Source organism: Equus asinus, chromosome 11 (assembly GCF_041296235.1).
Source record: "Equus asinus isolate D_3611 breed Donkey chromosome 11, EquAss-T2T_v2, whole genome shotgun sequence".
Lineage (NCBI taxonomy): Eukaryota > Metazoa > Chordata > Mammalia > Perissodactyla > Equidae > Equus > Equus asinus.
The window spans coordinates 32,584,913-32,602,872 of NC_091800.1; the positions used below are offsets into that span (position 1 = coordinate 32,584,913).

At 38.7% G+C, this 17,960-nt stretch overlaps 1 protein-coding gene across 2 annotated transcripts in view; it reads left to right on the plus strand.

Annotated features, from left to right (window-relative positions):
• VWA8 (von Willebrand factor A domain containing 8) overlaps nucleotides 1–17,960 on the plus strand; it is a 357,448-nt gene that overhangs the window by 326,257 nt on the left and 13,231 nt on the right. For both annotated transcript variants that reach the window (XR_011492999.1, XM_014866869.3), the window contains 2 exons: nucleotides 12,306–12,431; nucleotides 14,503–14,661. Coding sequence is in view for 1 of the 2 variants with exons in the window: in XM_014866869.3 (XP_014722355.3) it covers nucleotides 12,306–12,431; nucleotides 14,503–14,661 (285 nt within the window). In the remaining variant the exon portion in view is untranslated. The remainder of the gene's footprint in view (nucleotides 1–12,305; nucleotides 12,432–14,502; nucleotides 14,662–17,960) is intronic.

Below are 17,960 nucleotides of genomic sequence, written 5' to 3' on the forward strand. Positions count from 1 at the left end.
CTTGACCTCCATTTTGTCCCTGCCAAGCAGCAGCCATTGAAAGCAGCCATGTTGGGGAGGAGGTGGGATGGGGAGGTCTAGATTTCAAGTAGTGACTACAACAAGCAGAAAGCTGGACGGGGAATAACACTGGGAAAGGGGCCAGACCAGTCCCAGCTTATACTTGGCTTGAAGATGAGATCAAACAAAAAACAATGCCAAAAGCTGGCCCCATTGCAATGGCTTTTCCAAACAAAATAAGAAATGATGTGGAGATGAAGTTCTCATGCTGTGACGGCCCACAGTTCCAACTCCTTCCCTGCTGAGTTCTTGAGCTAGCATTGTAGATTTAGTTCAACTACTAACGCCAGTTTAAAATCCTTGAGGAGAATTCTAATAATAACAAAGTGGAGAGTAAATGCAACCAAGGAGAATCCATCCGATTTGTTCCTGAACAGTTTGTGTAGCCATCTCATTGTTCAAGAATAAGGTCACAAAAAAATTAAATAACATGGGATCTATGAAATTATTCTGCAGTAAGGCAGAGTAACAAGCATTCAAAATGTAAGGGAAGAAGTTGCTGCTGGGCTAGAATATTTTCCTCAGAAAACACCAGATTTTTAAAAAACATCTGCTTTGTGTTCTCAAAATTCAAAGAAATTTGAAGTATGTGAAAATAAGACATGGATTTAAAAGGATCTGGCTAAGAAGCAAGCAGAAATAATAAGGAAGTTGAATGCAATAAGGAAAGATTATAAGAAAACTAAAAATGCAATGCCAAAATTGAAATCTACATTGAAAGTTGAAAGAACAGACTCAATCCAGTCTTAAGTCTAAGTACTAAGGTGAATGGAAAACTTGACTTGTTATTCCAGATTGTAGAAGAAATAAAGAAGTAAAAACCATAAGAAACTGATCAATAAAAACAGAGCACAGAGCTAATATACAGAGCCATGAGTCATCCCAATAAGTAGAACGGTACTTGCACATGGTAAGTAAATATATGCTGGATGAACCAATGATATTCCCAAAGAAGAGGCTGCATAAAGGACACATAAACAATAACCAAAGTAGTAACACAAGAAAACTGTGCTGAGCTGAAGACAGGCCCAAGTCTGTGGATCAAAAGAGCTTTACTGAGTCAGGCAAATTAATGAAAAGAAATAAGCACCTCGCCACAGCTTCATGGAATTTTAACATTTCAAAAGCAAAATATCCTAAAAGCATACACGCAGACAAAAAACAAGCTATTGTCAGAGAAAGAAAAGTTAATCTTACATTAGTTGTCCCTGAAACATTAAATGCCGGAAGGTAGTGAAACAACATCTGCAGGGTTTTGCAGGGAAAAGTTGTGACCCAAAAATTCTGTACTCAGCCAAAGTACAAAGGTGACAGAGAGACATTTTCAGATATTCAGAGATTCACAATATATGTCACTTAAGTACCCTCTTTGAAAATAATTTTGAAGTAAATGTGTATACACACATGTGCACACATACATATATATGCGCATATGTATAAATATTCCTGCCAATTAAGAGAGGAATCAGGGGCCGGCCCCGTGGCCCAGTGGTTAACTTCTCATGCTCTGCTTCGGCGGCCCAGGGTTTCACCGGGTCGGACCCTGGATGCAGACATGGCACCCCTCATCAAGCCACGCTGAAGCGGCAGCCGACATGCCACAACTAGAAAGACCCACAACTAAAAATATACAACTGTGTACTTGGGGGCTTTGGAGAGAAAAAGGAAAAATAAAATCTTTAAAAAAAATAAAAGAGAGGAATCAAAATTCCTTAAGAATGGGAAACTTGTGGCATAAAAGGACTGGCAATGAGCATTGAAAGCAATTAAACACAGAATCAGGTCTAAATAATTGTGGTAAGTATGCTTAAAACTCAAATATCAAGAATAATGCTTTTAAAAAGATATACAATATAAAAAATAGTGAATTTAATAATAAACAGGGCCTAAATTCTCATATTATCTCAAAAATTAAACAAAAATCAAGAAGTTGATATAGAGGAGGAGTACAAGGAAGGAAAAAGCGTGATAATTCATGTTACACATGAGAGAGACAAATGCTATTTCATTCCTGAAAATAATTAGAAACTTAGAAGTTCAATCAGGCTTTTGAAAAACTTAATCATGCCAATATTTTTTAAAATATTTCTTGCAAATTGCAACATGTTTTTATAGATTCCTCTGGCTGCTGTGTGGAGAGGGGACTGTCAGGGGGCAAGGGAGAAGCAGGGAGGCCAGTTAGCAGGCTACTGCAGTGGTCCAGGTGAGACAAAACCGTGGCTGGACTAGGACCAAGCGTGGAGATGGTTGGAGGTGGTCAGATACTGTCAGAAACTGAGAGGATTCGCCAGCGGACTAGGTGTGAGATGTGAGAGAAAGAGGAGTCACAGATGACTCCCAGGTATGTGGCCGGAACAGCTGAAAGAATAGGGTTGGCTGTTGCCTTTTACTGAGATGAGGAAGACTTGGGGAGAGACGGGGATGGTGTGTGTGGGGATCTAGGGCTCGGTTTTGAACTGTTAAGTTTAAGATGCTGGTTATACATGCACACTGGTAGATGTGTAGTTCCAAGCTCCTTTGAAATACAAAACATTAAATTCTCAAAGGAAAGACATGAAATTGTTCTCATTCATAAAAGCTAATTATAAAATGACAGTAAATTGTCACCCAAAGTAGTAGTTTAATTCCACATCAGCATCCAAGAATACAGACTCTTCTAATGAGAATTGTCTTTGCTAAATACATGAATCACTGTTTTCCCCTGCAGTGAGAGGTTACTTCAAGAGAAAGGGAATTCCTTAAAACAGGAAGGTCTGTATCTTCTCTTTTCTTGGCAATACTGTTTCACCAGTTAGAGCAGATAGCAACCTAACAGGTATTTAATAAAGTATTTTTTACTATGTCAAAATATTGAGAACCATAAAGAAAAGTTTTTATTGTTTCCACTGATTGATAATTTGTTATTTTATAAAAATTGTACGAGAGTTTACCTTAATCCAGCATATCTTTTTGTTTGAATGGCACAGATTAATAGCATAGAAAGTACATGTTGGTTGAACATACAGAAATGATAAAATAATGGGTGCTAATATTTCATAAAAGAATCACTGCTTCCAGGTATCCACAAACATCTATTTACATTTATTTATTCACTCAACAAATATTTATAGGACAAGGAAGTCTTGATTAACCATACCCCAAATAAGGGAAGACTTAAGATTAATCAGAATACTTTCAGTGCTGAAATCACAAGACAAAATGTCGCAAACCACAAGATAATTGGGTTTTGTGAAGTTTATTCCTCCTAATGTCCTCACTACTACAGACGTGTATGCGCGTGTGTGTGTGTACTTTCCAGTTAACCAGTTACTTCCAAGAAAATTAATTACCCAGAATACGTCATCCTCTGAGTATTTCAGTTAGTCTAAGTGTTCTTTACGTGAAAGTGGTAAAACTATATTTCTTTTTTAGGAAGTCTATAACAGACTTTTTAGGAGTGAAACCTAGCTTCATATATAATGAATTCTCATTGCTATGAACTGATTGTATAATACAAAACAGGTGGACATATTTATACGCATACTTTACTTCATGCAATAGGAATATACAATAAAGATCATGTTTGGCCCTTTGTTATAAATAAAAGCATACATTTAAATACAGTAGGAGCTTACTATTTAAAGAAGTATTTCAATAAGTTCCATAAAATACACAGTCCAAAATAATAAATATATATATATTCTAGCCCTCAGTAAATTTTTAAAGAGCTCCCCCTCCAGCCCATTGCCTCCAAGAACATCCATTCTGACAAGCCCCTTCATATTTTGAGTTTCCCAGTGTTAGTGGGCTGGCTGGATGATAGATAATAAATTCTCTACCCATATTTATCTGCAAGTTATGTACTTGAAAACTAATGAATAGTGCTACTATTATAAAAATATCTTTGTGCCAAATAGTTTCTGGATCAAAAGGCTAGTACATACTTTCACTTCTCAAAAACAAAAACTGCTGGTTCATGTTCCTAAAAATATCAATGAAAAGCAGAACCAAAAGTAATTCATTTATGCAAAAATAAAAATAAAAAGGAAAGGAATATGCTATTGCACCCACCAGAATGGCTGAAATTAAAAAAAGAAGAAAAAAGAAGCTGTCAATATCAAGTGTTGGTGAGGATATTAGCAAATGAAACCCTCATGCACTCCTCGTGGGAATGTAAATTGGGAAAAACACTTTGCAAAACTGTTTAGCAGTGTTTACTAAAGCTGAACATGTCCAGCATTTCCAACCAACAGAAATACACACATATCTGCTCCGAAAGACATGTTCAGGAATACTCGTGGTGGCATTTTCCGTAATAGCCCCAAACTGCAGACAATGCAGTTGTAGAATAGATAAATAAATTTTGACAAAATCATACGATTGAATATTGTGATTGAGTATCCTTACAACAGTGAACATAGGTAACTCTCACAGGAATAACGTTGAGACGAAGAAGCCAGACATGAAAGAGTACATACTGTATGATTCCATTTTTATGAAGCTCAAAAACAGGCAACCCAATTTATGGTGATAGAACTCAGAATAGGGGGTTACATTTGGGGGTGGGGGAAGTCCAGAGAGGCCCTGGGAGGCTGTGGAGGTGCAGCTGGCTGTGAGGGTGTCTTCACTTTCAAAGTTCATTGAGCTCTGCACCTAAGATTTATGCACTTTATTACAAGTGTGTTATACTTGAATTTTAAAATTTGACCCCCCAAAAAAGGAGAAAAGAGTTTTTGGAAAAAGTATATCCTTTCCCTCACTTTCACCCCAAATTTTACTGAGTCCTTTTATTTGTTGGCATACATAATGGAAACAGGCTTCAAGCTGGAGAGTACCTTAAGGGATGGTAATCACATACAGGAAAAGAAGCAACATCAGCATAAGGAAATTAAGACCTAAAATCCCTAGGTTCTTATACGATGGTGAATCCAGAGACAGCAGACAAACATAATATTCTAAGCGAAAAGTAAGTATTTTATAATTCTGTAACCTCTTTATCATGGACAATAATAGTCCCCTAAAACTACCATCAAAAAGGATCCCCTTTGATCATTTTTACTAATTAATAGCATGTACACCAAAAGAAGATTCCACAGTGCTGCTGGGCTGGTTGTGTAGCAGACCCTCCCTGGGTCGTGGCTCTGTTGCTCTTCATCACTGCCGCCTTTTCCGCCCAGTGTCCTCTAATTCGTACCTCCTGAAATCCCCTCCTTGAGCCCCTAGTCTGTTACTGCAGCCTCTGCGCTCTTACAGTGATCTGGAATGGATGTCAAGAGGGCAGGATTTGCAAACCTCCCTTAAAAAGTTAGCATTTCTTAACTTTACGGTCTTGAAGAGCTGCCTCATAATAAATTAGCTGTGAAAGTTAACTTAGCGGGGCAGTGAGATTTCTATCTCACGAGCCTGCTAAAGAAAATTGAAGAAAAAGTTCTCGTAAATGATAAACGTACTAGGGTAGTTTAGTCAAATACAGTAATAGTATCTAAAATAACAAACCATATTTATTCCAAGTAGCTTTATTACAGTGGAATCTTTATAATATATTTAGAGGATAATCCACTAAATTGTATTTAGTTAATATTCCTTTCTGATTGACATAAAGCATGCGGTTGTCTGTGGTATTGCTTGGCAATCTTAAATTTAAATCTTAAGAGTATAAAATCATAATGGAATGCTTTACTGGATATGACATTGAGTAAATGTTATCACTTTTGTTACGGTGATATGATCATTTGTTTGTTTCCGTATGGTTTTACTTAACTATGTGTGTATTCTTATTAATATTCTTTTTAGATACTCTTCAAAAATATATATCCATGCCATAGGCATTCATCTGTTGATATACATAATGAACTCTATTAAAAATTCTAATGTCCTGAATATTTCTAATATAATTCTTCTTAATGGTTCTTAGATGTGGCTCTGTCCCAATTTGGAGGACAATATGAATTGCTGAGACTCTAGGACAGCTATTTAGGAGATTTTAGTATCCCTGAAACTCCAGAGAATGAAAAAGTTTTGATCAAGTTACATATCTGCTGGGTCCTAGATGTTTTGTGCTTTCTTTTGTGTGCTGGTGTTGGGACATAAAGATCATGATGTTTGGAGAGCAAAGAGAGATTTCCTGTAACTAATTATCTACCCAAGTCTCTCAGATGCTCAATATCAATAGCAAACTAGCTTAAAATAAACTGCATTAAAACAAACATCAAAATAGACATGGAATGAGCTATTTTCCTAAGAAATTATTTTCCCCATAATTTGTTGCATTTAGCAGACAATCCCTGTGTTTCTATTGTTGAGAAATAATAGATTTACTAGTGAAAAAACACATTCCTTCAAAGTCACCTTTTAGCATCTTTAATCAACTTAATTTTAGAAGCGTACGTGTTGGAAACAATTCCCAGTTATTTGAGAAAATATTACTGTCCTTACTATTGTGATATATTACAAGAGGGAAAGAGTGAAAAATGAATTGGGAGGAGCCGGCCCCGTGGCCAAGTGGTTAAGTTTGTACACTCTGCTGTGGCGGCCTGGGGTTTTGCTGGTTCGGATCCTGGGCGCAGACATGGCACCACTCGTCAGGCCACTCTGAGGTGGCGTCCCATGTGCCACAACTAGAAGGACCCACAGCCAAAATATATACAACTATGTACTGGGGAGATTTGGGGAGAAAAATCAGAAAGAAAAAAAAAAAGATTGGCAACATTTGTTAGCTCAGGTGCCAATCTTTAAACAAAAAAATGAATTGGGAAATCCTTAGTACTAGTGATTTTCATTACTAATTAAATATAGACTATCACACTTCAAACACACATTCACTGACACGGTGCCTCCCCATCTTGAAGATGGGACTGCTATGACCCAGAAAATCTTAATAACTTGTCCAAAGTGAGCCAAGACTAGAATTCTCATATGCTGAATCCTAACTGATGCGTTTTCTACTATGAGCCACTCTTTGTCTTGATCATTGCATTCCTGAAACGAAAATAGATTCTGCATAGTAAAGAGCAATCATTATATTTATAACCAGATTTTTAAAAATAGACTTCATTTTTAGACCAGTTTTAGATTTATAGCAAAATTGAGCAGGAAGTCCAGAGAGTTTCTATATACCTCCTGCCCCCACACATGCACAGCCTCCCCATTATTAATATCCCTCATCAGAGCCCACATTTGTCACAGTTGATGAACCTGTATTGATAAATCATTGTCACCCAAAGTCCGTAGCTTACATTATGGTTCATTCTTGGTGTTGTACATTCTATAGACTTGGACAAATGCATAATGACATGTATCCATCATTATAATGTCATACAGAGTATTTCACTGCCCTGAAAATCCTCTGTGCTCCACCTATTCATCCCTCCGCACTTGACCCCTGGCAATCCCTGATCTTTTACTCTCCATAGTTTTGCCTTTTCCAGAATGTCAGGTATAGTCATATGCCACATAATGATGTTTTAGTCAACACCAGACCACATCTACAATAGTGGTCCCATAAGATTAGAACCACATAGCCTAGGTGTGTAGTAGGGTGTATGATCTAGGTTTGCGTAAGTACACCCTTTGATATTCACATAATGATAAAATCACCTAACAGCACATTTCTCCAAACTTATCCCTGTTGTTAAGAATGCATGACTGTGGTTGGAATGATACTATATGCAGCCTTTTCAGATAGACTTCTTTCATAGTAATGTGCATTTAAGTTTCCTCCATGTCATTTCATGGCTTGATAGCTCATTTCTTTTTAGCACTGAATGATATTCCATTGTCTGGATGTACCACAGTTTAATTCTCCATTCACCTACTGAAGGACATCTTAGTTGCTTCCAAGTTTTGGCAATTATAAATAAAGCTACTAAAACACACATGTGCAGATTTTTGTGTAGGCATAAGTTTTCAATTCATTTGGGTAAATAACCAAGGAGTGCAGATGCTGGATTGTATAGTAAGAATGTTTCGTTTTGTAAGGAACTACCAAACTGCCTTCTAAAGTAGCTGCACCATTTTGCATTCCCACCGTTGATGAATGAGAATTGCTGTTGCTGCGCATCCTCACCAGCATCTGGTGTTGGTGTTTTAGATTTTAACCATTGTAATAGGTGTGTAGTGGTATCTCATTCTCATTGCAATTCCCTAATGACATATGATGTTAAGCATCATTTCATATTCTTGTTTGCCAACTGTATATTTTCTTTAGTAACATGTGTGTTAGATCTTTTCCTCTTTTTTAGTTGAATTGTTCATTTTCTTATTGTTGAGTTTTAAGAGTTCTTTGTATATTTTGGATAACAATCTTTTATCAGATATGTCTTTTGCAAATATTTTCTCCTGGTCTATGGCTTGTCTTCTCATTCTCTTGGTAGATTTTTTTAGAAAGATAAAGTTTGTTATGTACTATATTTGGGAGGAAAGTAATAATTGCAGCCATCACTGTGAAGATGACGAGATATTGACACTGTTTTAGTAGTTTGGTCAGGAGCAAACTTCAGAGCCTCCGTCTTTGCTAGTGCCCTTCTAGGTGGTGGTTTTCAAAAGGCAGTGCATAGACTACCTATGTCCCCAGGAGTCCCCTGTGTTCCTGCTCGTCAGTGTGTGCTCTGTGGGCCAGCTCTACTGGCATCATCTGGGAACTTGTTCGAAATGCAGAGTCTCAGGCCCCAGCCTAGACCTACTGAATCAGAAATTGCATTTTATCAAGATCCCTAGGTTATTTGTAGGCACATTAAAGTTTGAGAAGGTTTGTTCCCCATAACCTGCAAGCTGGTCTCAAAGGTATATATGTTTCATAAAAATATAAAGAGATTTTTAGAAATCCTTTTGACTAAAAAAGAGAACTTATCTTTGTTTATTTCACATTGTAAAATTCACAAGTTCATTTTATGAAAATTGAAAAACATAGAAATTAAAAAAAGAAAACAATATCACCCATAATTCCACAATTCAAAAATAACCATGATTATTAATATTTTTACTTGTTTTCTCCCACATATTTTTCTTAGCATGTATGTAATAGACATGCATATATATTGAGATATTACTGTGTATACATGCGTTTATGTGATACTTTTATCACTTAACATTTTACAGTAAGCAATCAACTTTCATTCAATAAACTTTCATTGAACACCTACTACGTGTCAGGCCCTGTTCTAGATGCTGGAGTTATAGAAAGGCTCTTATCCCGTGAACCTGACTTTCTAGGGGAGCAGGTAGAAAATAGAGACAAAGAGATAAATAATACATTTGTAAACAATGGTAAGTGTGAAGAAAGCAAAATAGTAATGAGCTAGAGAGTGACCCAATGATTTTTTTCTTTTTTAAAAACCCATGCACATGATCTGGACCTCTTCAATTTCTTTAGGATTGAAGTGTAATGTCTAGTCATATCAAAAACTGTGATATTCTCTACACTCACTATTTGGTTAAACTGCATTGTCTATTGTACTTAATTGAATTACATATCACTGGAAATTTAACAGTGTCCCTCGAACTTTTGGACAGGTATACAGTGTCTGGGTGATAGTTCTTCATGGTACATGAATCAGTCACCCCAACTTCTGCTAGCTTTAAGTGTGCTGTGATCTATTTTATGAAATAAAGAGGTTCCTCCTCTCTTTAATTGCGAGGGCTGGCCTGTCACATGCAGTCCTTTACACATATGTCCTCCTCACAAATAAATTCAAACCCAGCTTTAGGTTTTATTGGAAGTGTAGTCATCTCCGCAGCAAAGAATCTTGCTTCATTTACAGCATGTTTGCATCCTAAGGCTCCATTTCCTTGCTCATTATTCTAATTCTATATTGTAGTATAATGTTTTTTAATCCGTTTAAAATAATAATTAGGGATGTTAACACAAATTAAAAATCAATGGTCTGTGCTGCCAATGGAAATAATCCAATGAGATGGGACCTGCTATGCTCAGCCAAGGTCATCTGTATATCCTCCAGGTATGACAATCAGGTCACAGTTAACCCCTCTGCCTGTTACCTTGGCAAGTTTCTTTTGCCATTTGTTGTAAGATATATTCTGTTTTCAGAAACACCAAAATATGGCTAAGGGAGTAGAATTACTAGTTAGAATTTTAGCATTTTATATTTCTTCTATGGTGAGATGGTAGGGGTTTAAATTTATTTTTGCTACAGTTGTAATCTACATTAAAAATCACAAGAATTAGGGGCCGGCCCTGTGGCTGAGTGGTTAAGTTCGTGCGCTCTGCTTCGGCGGCCCAGGGTTTCACTGGTTCGGATCCTGGGCGCGGACATGGCACCACTCATCAGGCCATGCTGAGTTGGCATCCCACATGCCACAACCAGAAGGACCTACTACTATGTACTATGTACTATGTACTGGGGGGCTTTGAGGAGAAGAAAAAACAAAAGATTGGCAACAGATGTTAGCTCAGGTGCCAATCTTTTAAAAAAAAGTAGTCACAAAAATTACTTAATCTGTAGCCATTGCAATGGTTCTTTACATGGTGAAAGCATCACTGGTTCATCAAACTACCTAGCAGCTAGTAGAATTGGGTAGGGTGTCCTCAGGGGCATTGCCTTGTCAGGTTTTGATGAAACTTTGAAAATCAACGCTTGGTGATAACAGTGGCACAGCTGTTCCATAATATTTCATGTAATCTCATTCCAGTTCTAATCCCATATTCCTCTTAAACCCAGCTCTAAAATCCACCTTCCATGCCACCTTGATAACAGCTGACTACTGCTACTACAATCTCTTGTACTTTCTGCACTGCTTATTTTCCCAGTCTAGCCTAATCTGTGAGAGTCTGTCCTCATCTATGAAAGGCATTGGAAGCCAGTGCTCTGCATTTGGGTGCTTCCAAGGGTCGTAGGATCTCAGAGTTGAAACCTGAGTGGTCATCCACAATCATGTTTCCCAGCATAAAGTATCCTGGAAGCCTGAGAAATTACCCACTCCAAGTGTAATATCTTTATGTTGGTGGCTTAGATTCTATTTCCTGCTCACATTAATATATCTGTATTCAAATATGGTAATTTTGTACCTGTTTGCAGCAAGGGTATCAGGAACAGGAAAACAATACATGTAGTACTACCCAGAGTTATATTATGTGGAGCTTCTTTGTGTAGTGGTTGGTCTGCCCCTAAAATAGGCAATGGCTGCCTGAAGCTTGGCTTTGTATTTTCAATTATAACGCTGTCATACAGCCACCTCCAATGAAACAGTGATGGAAGTGTGCTTAAATTAATGTGGACTTAGTTGTCCATTATGTGTCTCACCTGCTAATAATAATAATAATAACAATAATACCAGCCAAGATAGATTGCCAGGCTCTTACTCAGCCAATCCCATGTCCTATCTCATTTAGTCTCCACACTAACTCACTAAGGTAGAAACTAGTGTTAGATTTGTTTTAGAGGTGAGGACACTGAAATGCAGACAGGGTAAGTAACTTCCTTGAGGTCAGCTATCTGATCATGGTGAAGGGAGGAGTGGAAGCAGGCTGTCCGACTCCAGAGCACGTGATCTTAACTACTGCTCTAGTTTGCATGCATAAAAATATTTTAGCTATTCTTCCCATTTCTTAATGTAAATACGGTCTTCAGCTGTAATAAACCTATGCCTTGATTAGGATATTGTAATTCTCTATCATTTAACTACCCCCTTCGTCCACCTAGCATAGTTGTAAGTTACTGTGGGAAAGTATTATGTGGAAATACCTTGAGAAAAGTAATTCAGAAGATTTCTGAATATAGATGACCAGAGAGACGTCTATGGTACAAAATGTTCACATACTGTTGTTTCCATTCGCACTGTAAATCACAGACAATTGGAGTACCAACTTCTTTTCCAAAAGGAAGAGTTCTGAAGATCACGTTTTCTCTGTGCTTGCGGACAATGTTAACAAATTCAAGCTGATTATTTTGTTACCTAATAAATTTTCTGGAAGTACTGTGACAGAAGATTCTCAAGAAATGCATCACTATTACATTTCCAGATAACTTCACATTTCTCCAAGGGTTCATCTGCATACTGTTTTCCCACTCACAAGTGCTCTGAGTTCATTTTATCATTCCATATGTTAAAACAATTAAAATTAACAAAATCCACACAAGGGCATTTCTTTGTCAGCAGAGCACAAACCAGTCAATTTATGAAACTGTGTTCATGCAGAACCATCACTTACTGAAAAGATCCCAGGTGTGTTCCCTGTTATTCATGCAGCAAGTGTGTCAGGGACCCTGCAGATCTAATTAAAATAAGAATTTGTGTGTGTGTCATTGTAGGCGAAGGGTAAAGAAAGACAGTGGCTAAGACACCAAGCTACTGGGGAACTAGATGATGCCAAGATCATTGATGGGCTGACTGGAGAAAAAGCCATCTACAAACGCCGGGGTGAGCTGGAGCCACAAGTAAGTAATGGTGAACTAGTAGCCTCAGATCAGCAGACTCCTGGCTTCTTTACAGACAAATGCTTTCTTGAGTTGCTGTCTTTGTCAAAACACCATAAACCCTGAATATGGCAACCAAGAAGACATTCTATTAAAAAAAGACTAGGAAAAAACATAAATATTATACTATTTATTGTATGAGTCAAGATCCAGCGTAAGTCAAAAAACAACAGGTGCACTCAAACTGAGTAATTTAAGGAACAGTTAATAAAGAGACTATTTACACAGGTAAGGGTGGGGTTTAGGAAAATCAAAAAGAGACAGTAAGTAGCTAATAACAGGGGTCTAACCCATCCCTAGATCTAAAAGGGCAGAGGGAAAGAGCCCTTACTGGAACCTAGAGAAGGTAGTTTATGGAGAGGGCAGCCACACAGGAGCTGTGGCCTTCAGGAGAAGATGGCTCACCCGTGGGCCACAGCAGAGAAGGGAATAAATATCCCATCCTCACCCTCTGATCTCCTGCCAGTGCCTCCCACCAGCAGAGCCCACTGGAAGCCAGCAGCCAAGAGAGAAGCTGATGCCATCCACGCAGATCAGCTCCAGGACACAGCAGGGTGCCCTGGAGAGAAACTGAAGACACTCAGTGTCTAATCCCAGAGGGTTATACAAGTGAAAACACTAGAGCAATGTTGCTAGTTTTGTACTGTTCTGTTACTTTAAAGATTTCTGTCCATCCTATAATTGAAGAAAATTTTAGAATTTTGAAGGAATTCTCCCTTAAATAACTCTAATTGTAGTATGTGAAGTTTTAGGCAGCCATAATATTAAAATTTTGGCAATACAATGGCAATAACGTAAAATACTGAGTCTCTTGGAGGCTCTGTGACTTCCTCTATCCCTGAATAACCAGAATTGCTAAGTAGCCACTGAGAGGTGGCGGTGCAGTGACTGGTGGGGGAAAAGGAGTCACTTACTCCATTTAAATGTTTATTCAGAGAAGATCCTTCGGTAATTTTGGAAGTTCTTACTTCTGTGTCATCAATGTGAGTCAAGGCTGCTTTCTTTACTTACTGACTCATTGTGGACAACGAACGTGTTTAGACACATCTAAACTTGTGAGCAGTCGTGAAGTCGTATGTGTCACTGCTCTTAATTTAGGCAGACTCAACAAGTCTTTAGGACACATATAGAATTTGTCTCAGATCATTACACTCTAATACCCAAGGTATTTTTTTGAAATTACTAACACTGCTCATTAGCTTTCATACATGTCCACAAGTGTATAATAACGGAATAATCTGGAATTTTTCTTCTTCCTTTTTTCTTGTAAGTAAAACTGAGAAGTATACTTTTGTTTTTAATCTGCAAATTGGTACGCATGAGTCCAAAATCAAACTGAAATTCCTAAGAGTTTCACATTTTAATTGACAATTGTTGCTAAACAGCAGTTAGATGCCACTTGCATGCCTTTAATTGCCAAGAAGAGAAAGGAGAGGTAGTAACTCTGTGACTGGAAGGAAGAGAAAACTGAAACTTGCTAAAGACAGAAGACCTTGAAGAAATATTTTCCTTCAGTTCTTTGCCAGAACCACCCCCCACATAACCTTGTTTTAGGAATCTGACATTTCTTGTAGACTATGTGGAAAATGATTTTAAGGTCACTCGTATGGCAGGTACGAGTAAAATTGATGTGGGTTTCCAAAATAGTCTTCCTAGAGTAACTGACTCCAAGGCATGATGTGAAAAAATGACATGTTGGGGTTTATATCTTTCCAGATTGTGAATTTTAAGACAGCGTCAGCCTCAGTGAGGCAGTTTTACTAGACTAGGTTGGGCCTTGAAAGGACCGTATTCTGAAGGAAAATCTTTTCCATGTGGCCCCGACTACCAGCACAGGCCTGAAATTCCATTTGCTGAAATACAATATGTAGACACGCCTTTCCACCTGCCAGGACAGCCTTGTGCAGTGCCGAGCCTACAGCTGATCTGCCTGCCTCCTGGCTGGCACTCTGGGGCCTGTGTGAGATCCCCAGAACAGCAGCCAGTGATGGTTCTCTGGTTCACAGGGCTTGTCTGTTGTTCGCTTCCTCAGCTGGGCAGCCTCCAACAGAAACCCAAGCGCCTGCGCCTGGTGGTGGATGTGTCTGGCAGCATGTACCGCTTTAACGGGGTGGATGGCCGGCTGGAGCGCTCCATGGAGGCCGTGTGTATGGTTATGGAAGCCTTTGAGAACTACGAAGAGAAGTTCAAGGTAATGACATGAACTAAGGATGATGAGAAGCATCACTGACCACATCTGCCCAAGAGTCAGCTCCGAGTTAGGGCATGATGATGGGTAGGTGGAGGCAGCTCCGCCAGAGTGGACAAAAACCTTCATCTTCTCATCAGCTCATTTAGCACCCTAGAGAAAGTGAGCCTTTTTTTAAATCTGCTCTAATAATCAGAAAATGATGTCATAATTTAAAGCGCAAATTACTACAGAAGAAAGAGCTGCACTTTATAAGTTGTGTGATATTAGCCATAGTGTTGGGGGGAATAAAAAGCACTTAGAAGCACCACAGTCTCTTCCCCAAATTTCTCAGAGCCGCAATCCTCATCCCAATCCCCCCGCCCCTCGCCCCGCCATTATTGCCCCATCGCCACCCAGGCAGCCTCCCAGGCTTTGAGGACACCCTCAAAGTGTGCTGTTCTCAGCATTGCTATGCCTTTCCAAGTGGATGAGTATTACAATGAAGGTGGTCACCCTAGGAGAAATGCAGCCTGATATTTAACCTATTTCCGTTTTGTTCTTGCTCAGTTTGCTCTGCATCCGCCTTCAGAGGTCTGAGCATGGAGAAGGGATCCCCCATAGCCGTGTTACTGCCTAAGAAGAGCTCAGTAGTACACTCTTAATGAGCCACAGAGAGCACCTGCACGCCTGGCCCTTCCCAGAGCAAATAACCTTGAACACAGTCACATGCCGTGTAATTATTATCAAAAGTTCAGTTGAGAGAAATAGTATATGTGTAGACCTTTGTAAAGAGTACGCAGTCTATCCATAGATATTCTGGATTGTATTTGGGATCAAACACATCCTTCAGAAATAGGTGAACCTAGCTCACGAGTTGGCTCGACATCCACCTACAGCTCAGGACTGCTGTCCTGAGTCGTGTCTGTGTGTTATGATGGATACAGAAAGAAACACATTAGTGAAACTCATTACTTCATTTACTTTAGGCCATTTTTGAGGCTCATACAAGGGTCCTTTGTATGAAGCTCTACATGAGAGATTCCTTTTAGAATTAAGGGGTGGGAAAAAGGCAGCTTTAGTCCGTGAATGCTGTGGGTTGCCAGGCTCTAGACAAGTACAGGATACAAATACAAATAGGACATGGACTTTCACCATGGGGAGTAGCTTTGTTTCCCTTAAAGAACTGGAACGTGTTTCCCCTTGTGATTAGTGAAAACCGTGGAACTGTTCAAGATTCCATCTTAGGTTTTAGTTGCCAGGAAGCTCAGAGCTAAAATCAAAGACCAGCTATGACAACTTTGTTATGTCTCACAGCTTTCACACTAGTATTCAGCTTTTTCCTTCCCTTGACACCCCCTCCCTCAAGATGTAAGTTTTTCTTGATTTTGATTTTTGATTTTTTTATGTTTTATGGATTTATAGAAAACATTTATTTTCAAATACTTTAGATCCTTTCTACTATGAGATGGAATATAATTCTTAATCACTTAGACCACTGGTGACCAGTGGATGGTGAGACAGACATTGCATCAGCATAAATCCCACGTAATGTTTTAAAACCTTGGGTTCTGCTAATATTTGGATCAGCCCATCTACCTCTTTTGTGGATCTTGACGGTCAGAGTTCCTCAGCTGCCTTTGGGTTATATGGAGATTTTAATCCACTACAGACCATAGCAAACATACCACGATTAAAATTGACATTCGCATATTATCCAGAACAAAATTTCCAGTTAGAAAGAGGATTTCTATACCTTTGAGAGTAGAGCTGCTCTGATATGTGAAACTGCTTCTTCTAGGTTTTTAGAAATGTTATTAGGAGTTAACCAAGAAATTGGTTGACACAGCTCCCCAGGACTGGGTAAAGGATTAGACAGAGAACAGAAGGTGCACCGCTAATAGGGAGCTCAGAGAGCCACTCCAATAGCCTGCAGGGAGATGGTGTGATCATCACAGAGCATGTGGGTATTTCGTTGCATCTCACACAGCAGAGTGTATAGAGAGATTCATATTTATCTAGTTCTCACTGTTAAAAAGTCTGTAGTCTGGAAAAACTATTAATGAAACTGCATATGCCACACAAAAAAGAAACAGTATCAAGGAAATGAGCTTTTTGCAAGATGTTCTGTTTTGTTTCTAATTGACAATTACAAACCAAATTGTTGCCATATGACGTGCTGGATTTCAAGAAAATTACCAATGTTAATTAAGCACTTGCTAAGAGCAGAGTACTCTGCTAGGCCAGAGTTCCCTGCCATCCTTGAACTTGTTGCCTAGTGCGGGAGACATGTAAAAACTACTGATTCTGATGGAAAATTCAATGAGAGATGGGCAGTAACAGGAACGAACAGAGCACTCCTCTCCCCCGGGCCTAAAGCAGGATTTTGCTGACAGTCTCTTCAGTTACCACAACAGTGTGAAGAATTTCCTCAGTTTGTGTCACTAAAACCACAGATATATTGAGAAGACAACCATAGTAATATATGACTGACAAATCCAGTCATATATTTATAGCAAGAAATTATAGCAAGACACCAAGATAAAATCTTTTTTTTCAAGGCTTAAAGTAGCTTTATCTTTTTTTTTGATGCTATTAGATTTTTAACAGGTCGTACTTTAAAGGTCTTGGTTTTGTGCATTTTCTTGCTCTTATAAACATAGTCCTCACATTGCCTACAGTTCCTTCAGAGCTGTTTTTAAGAGGATAGAAAGTCTTATGAAACCAGTGCATTAAAATCTTTCCAACAAAAGGAAAAGACCTTAAGACTTCACAAAACAAGCTCTTTGAGGAAAGGTGGTACTTAGATGAGTGTCTGGAGGGGTGAGGGAGGGGACGGGATGGGGGAGGCATATGGATCCTCTTCCTGCAAATTCCTCATCGTGTCCATAGACTTCAGAACTGGAGTCACCTCGCAGGCCATTTACTCCTCTCTCCTAATTCTTCAGACGGGAAACCGAGACCCAGAAACATTAAGGACTTTCCCCAGAGTCAGAAGGCTAGTTGGAGACAGTTGGACAGAGCCCAGGACTCTTCATCCGTTCATTTGTTTTCCCTTTTTGGTTTTGTTTTTGAACTTTCCCCCTTATTTCCCAACTTTTTTATTTTGGAAAAATTTAAACCTACAAAAAAGTTGAAAGAAGAGTAAAATGAACACCCATATGCCTTAACTTATATTTGCCAATTGTTAGTATTTTCGCTCATTGGCTTTATGTTTCTCTCTAAATATGTACTCTTTTTCCCCCTGCACTGAATCATTTGAAAGTAAATTATAAACATCGTAATACTTTACCTCTGTTTTATTATGCTTCTCCCAAGAGTAA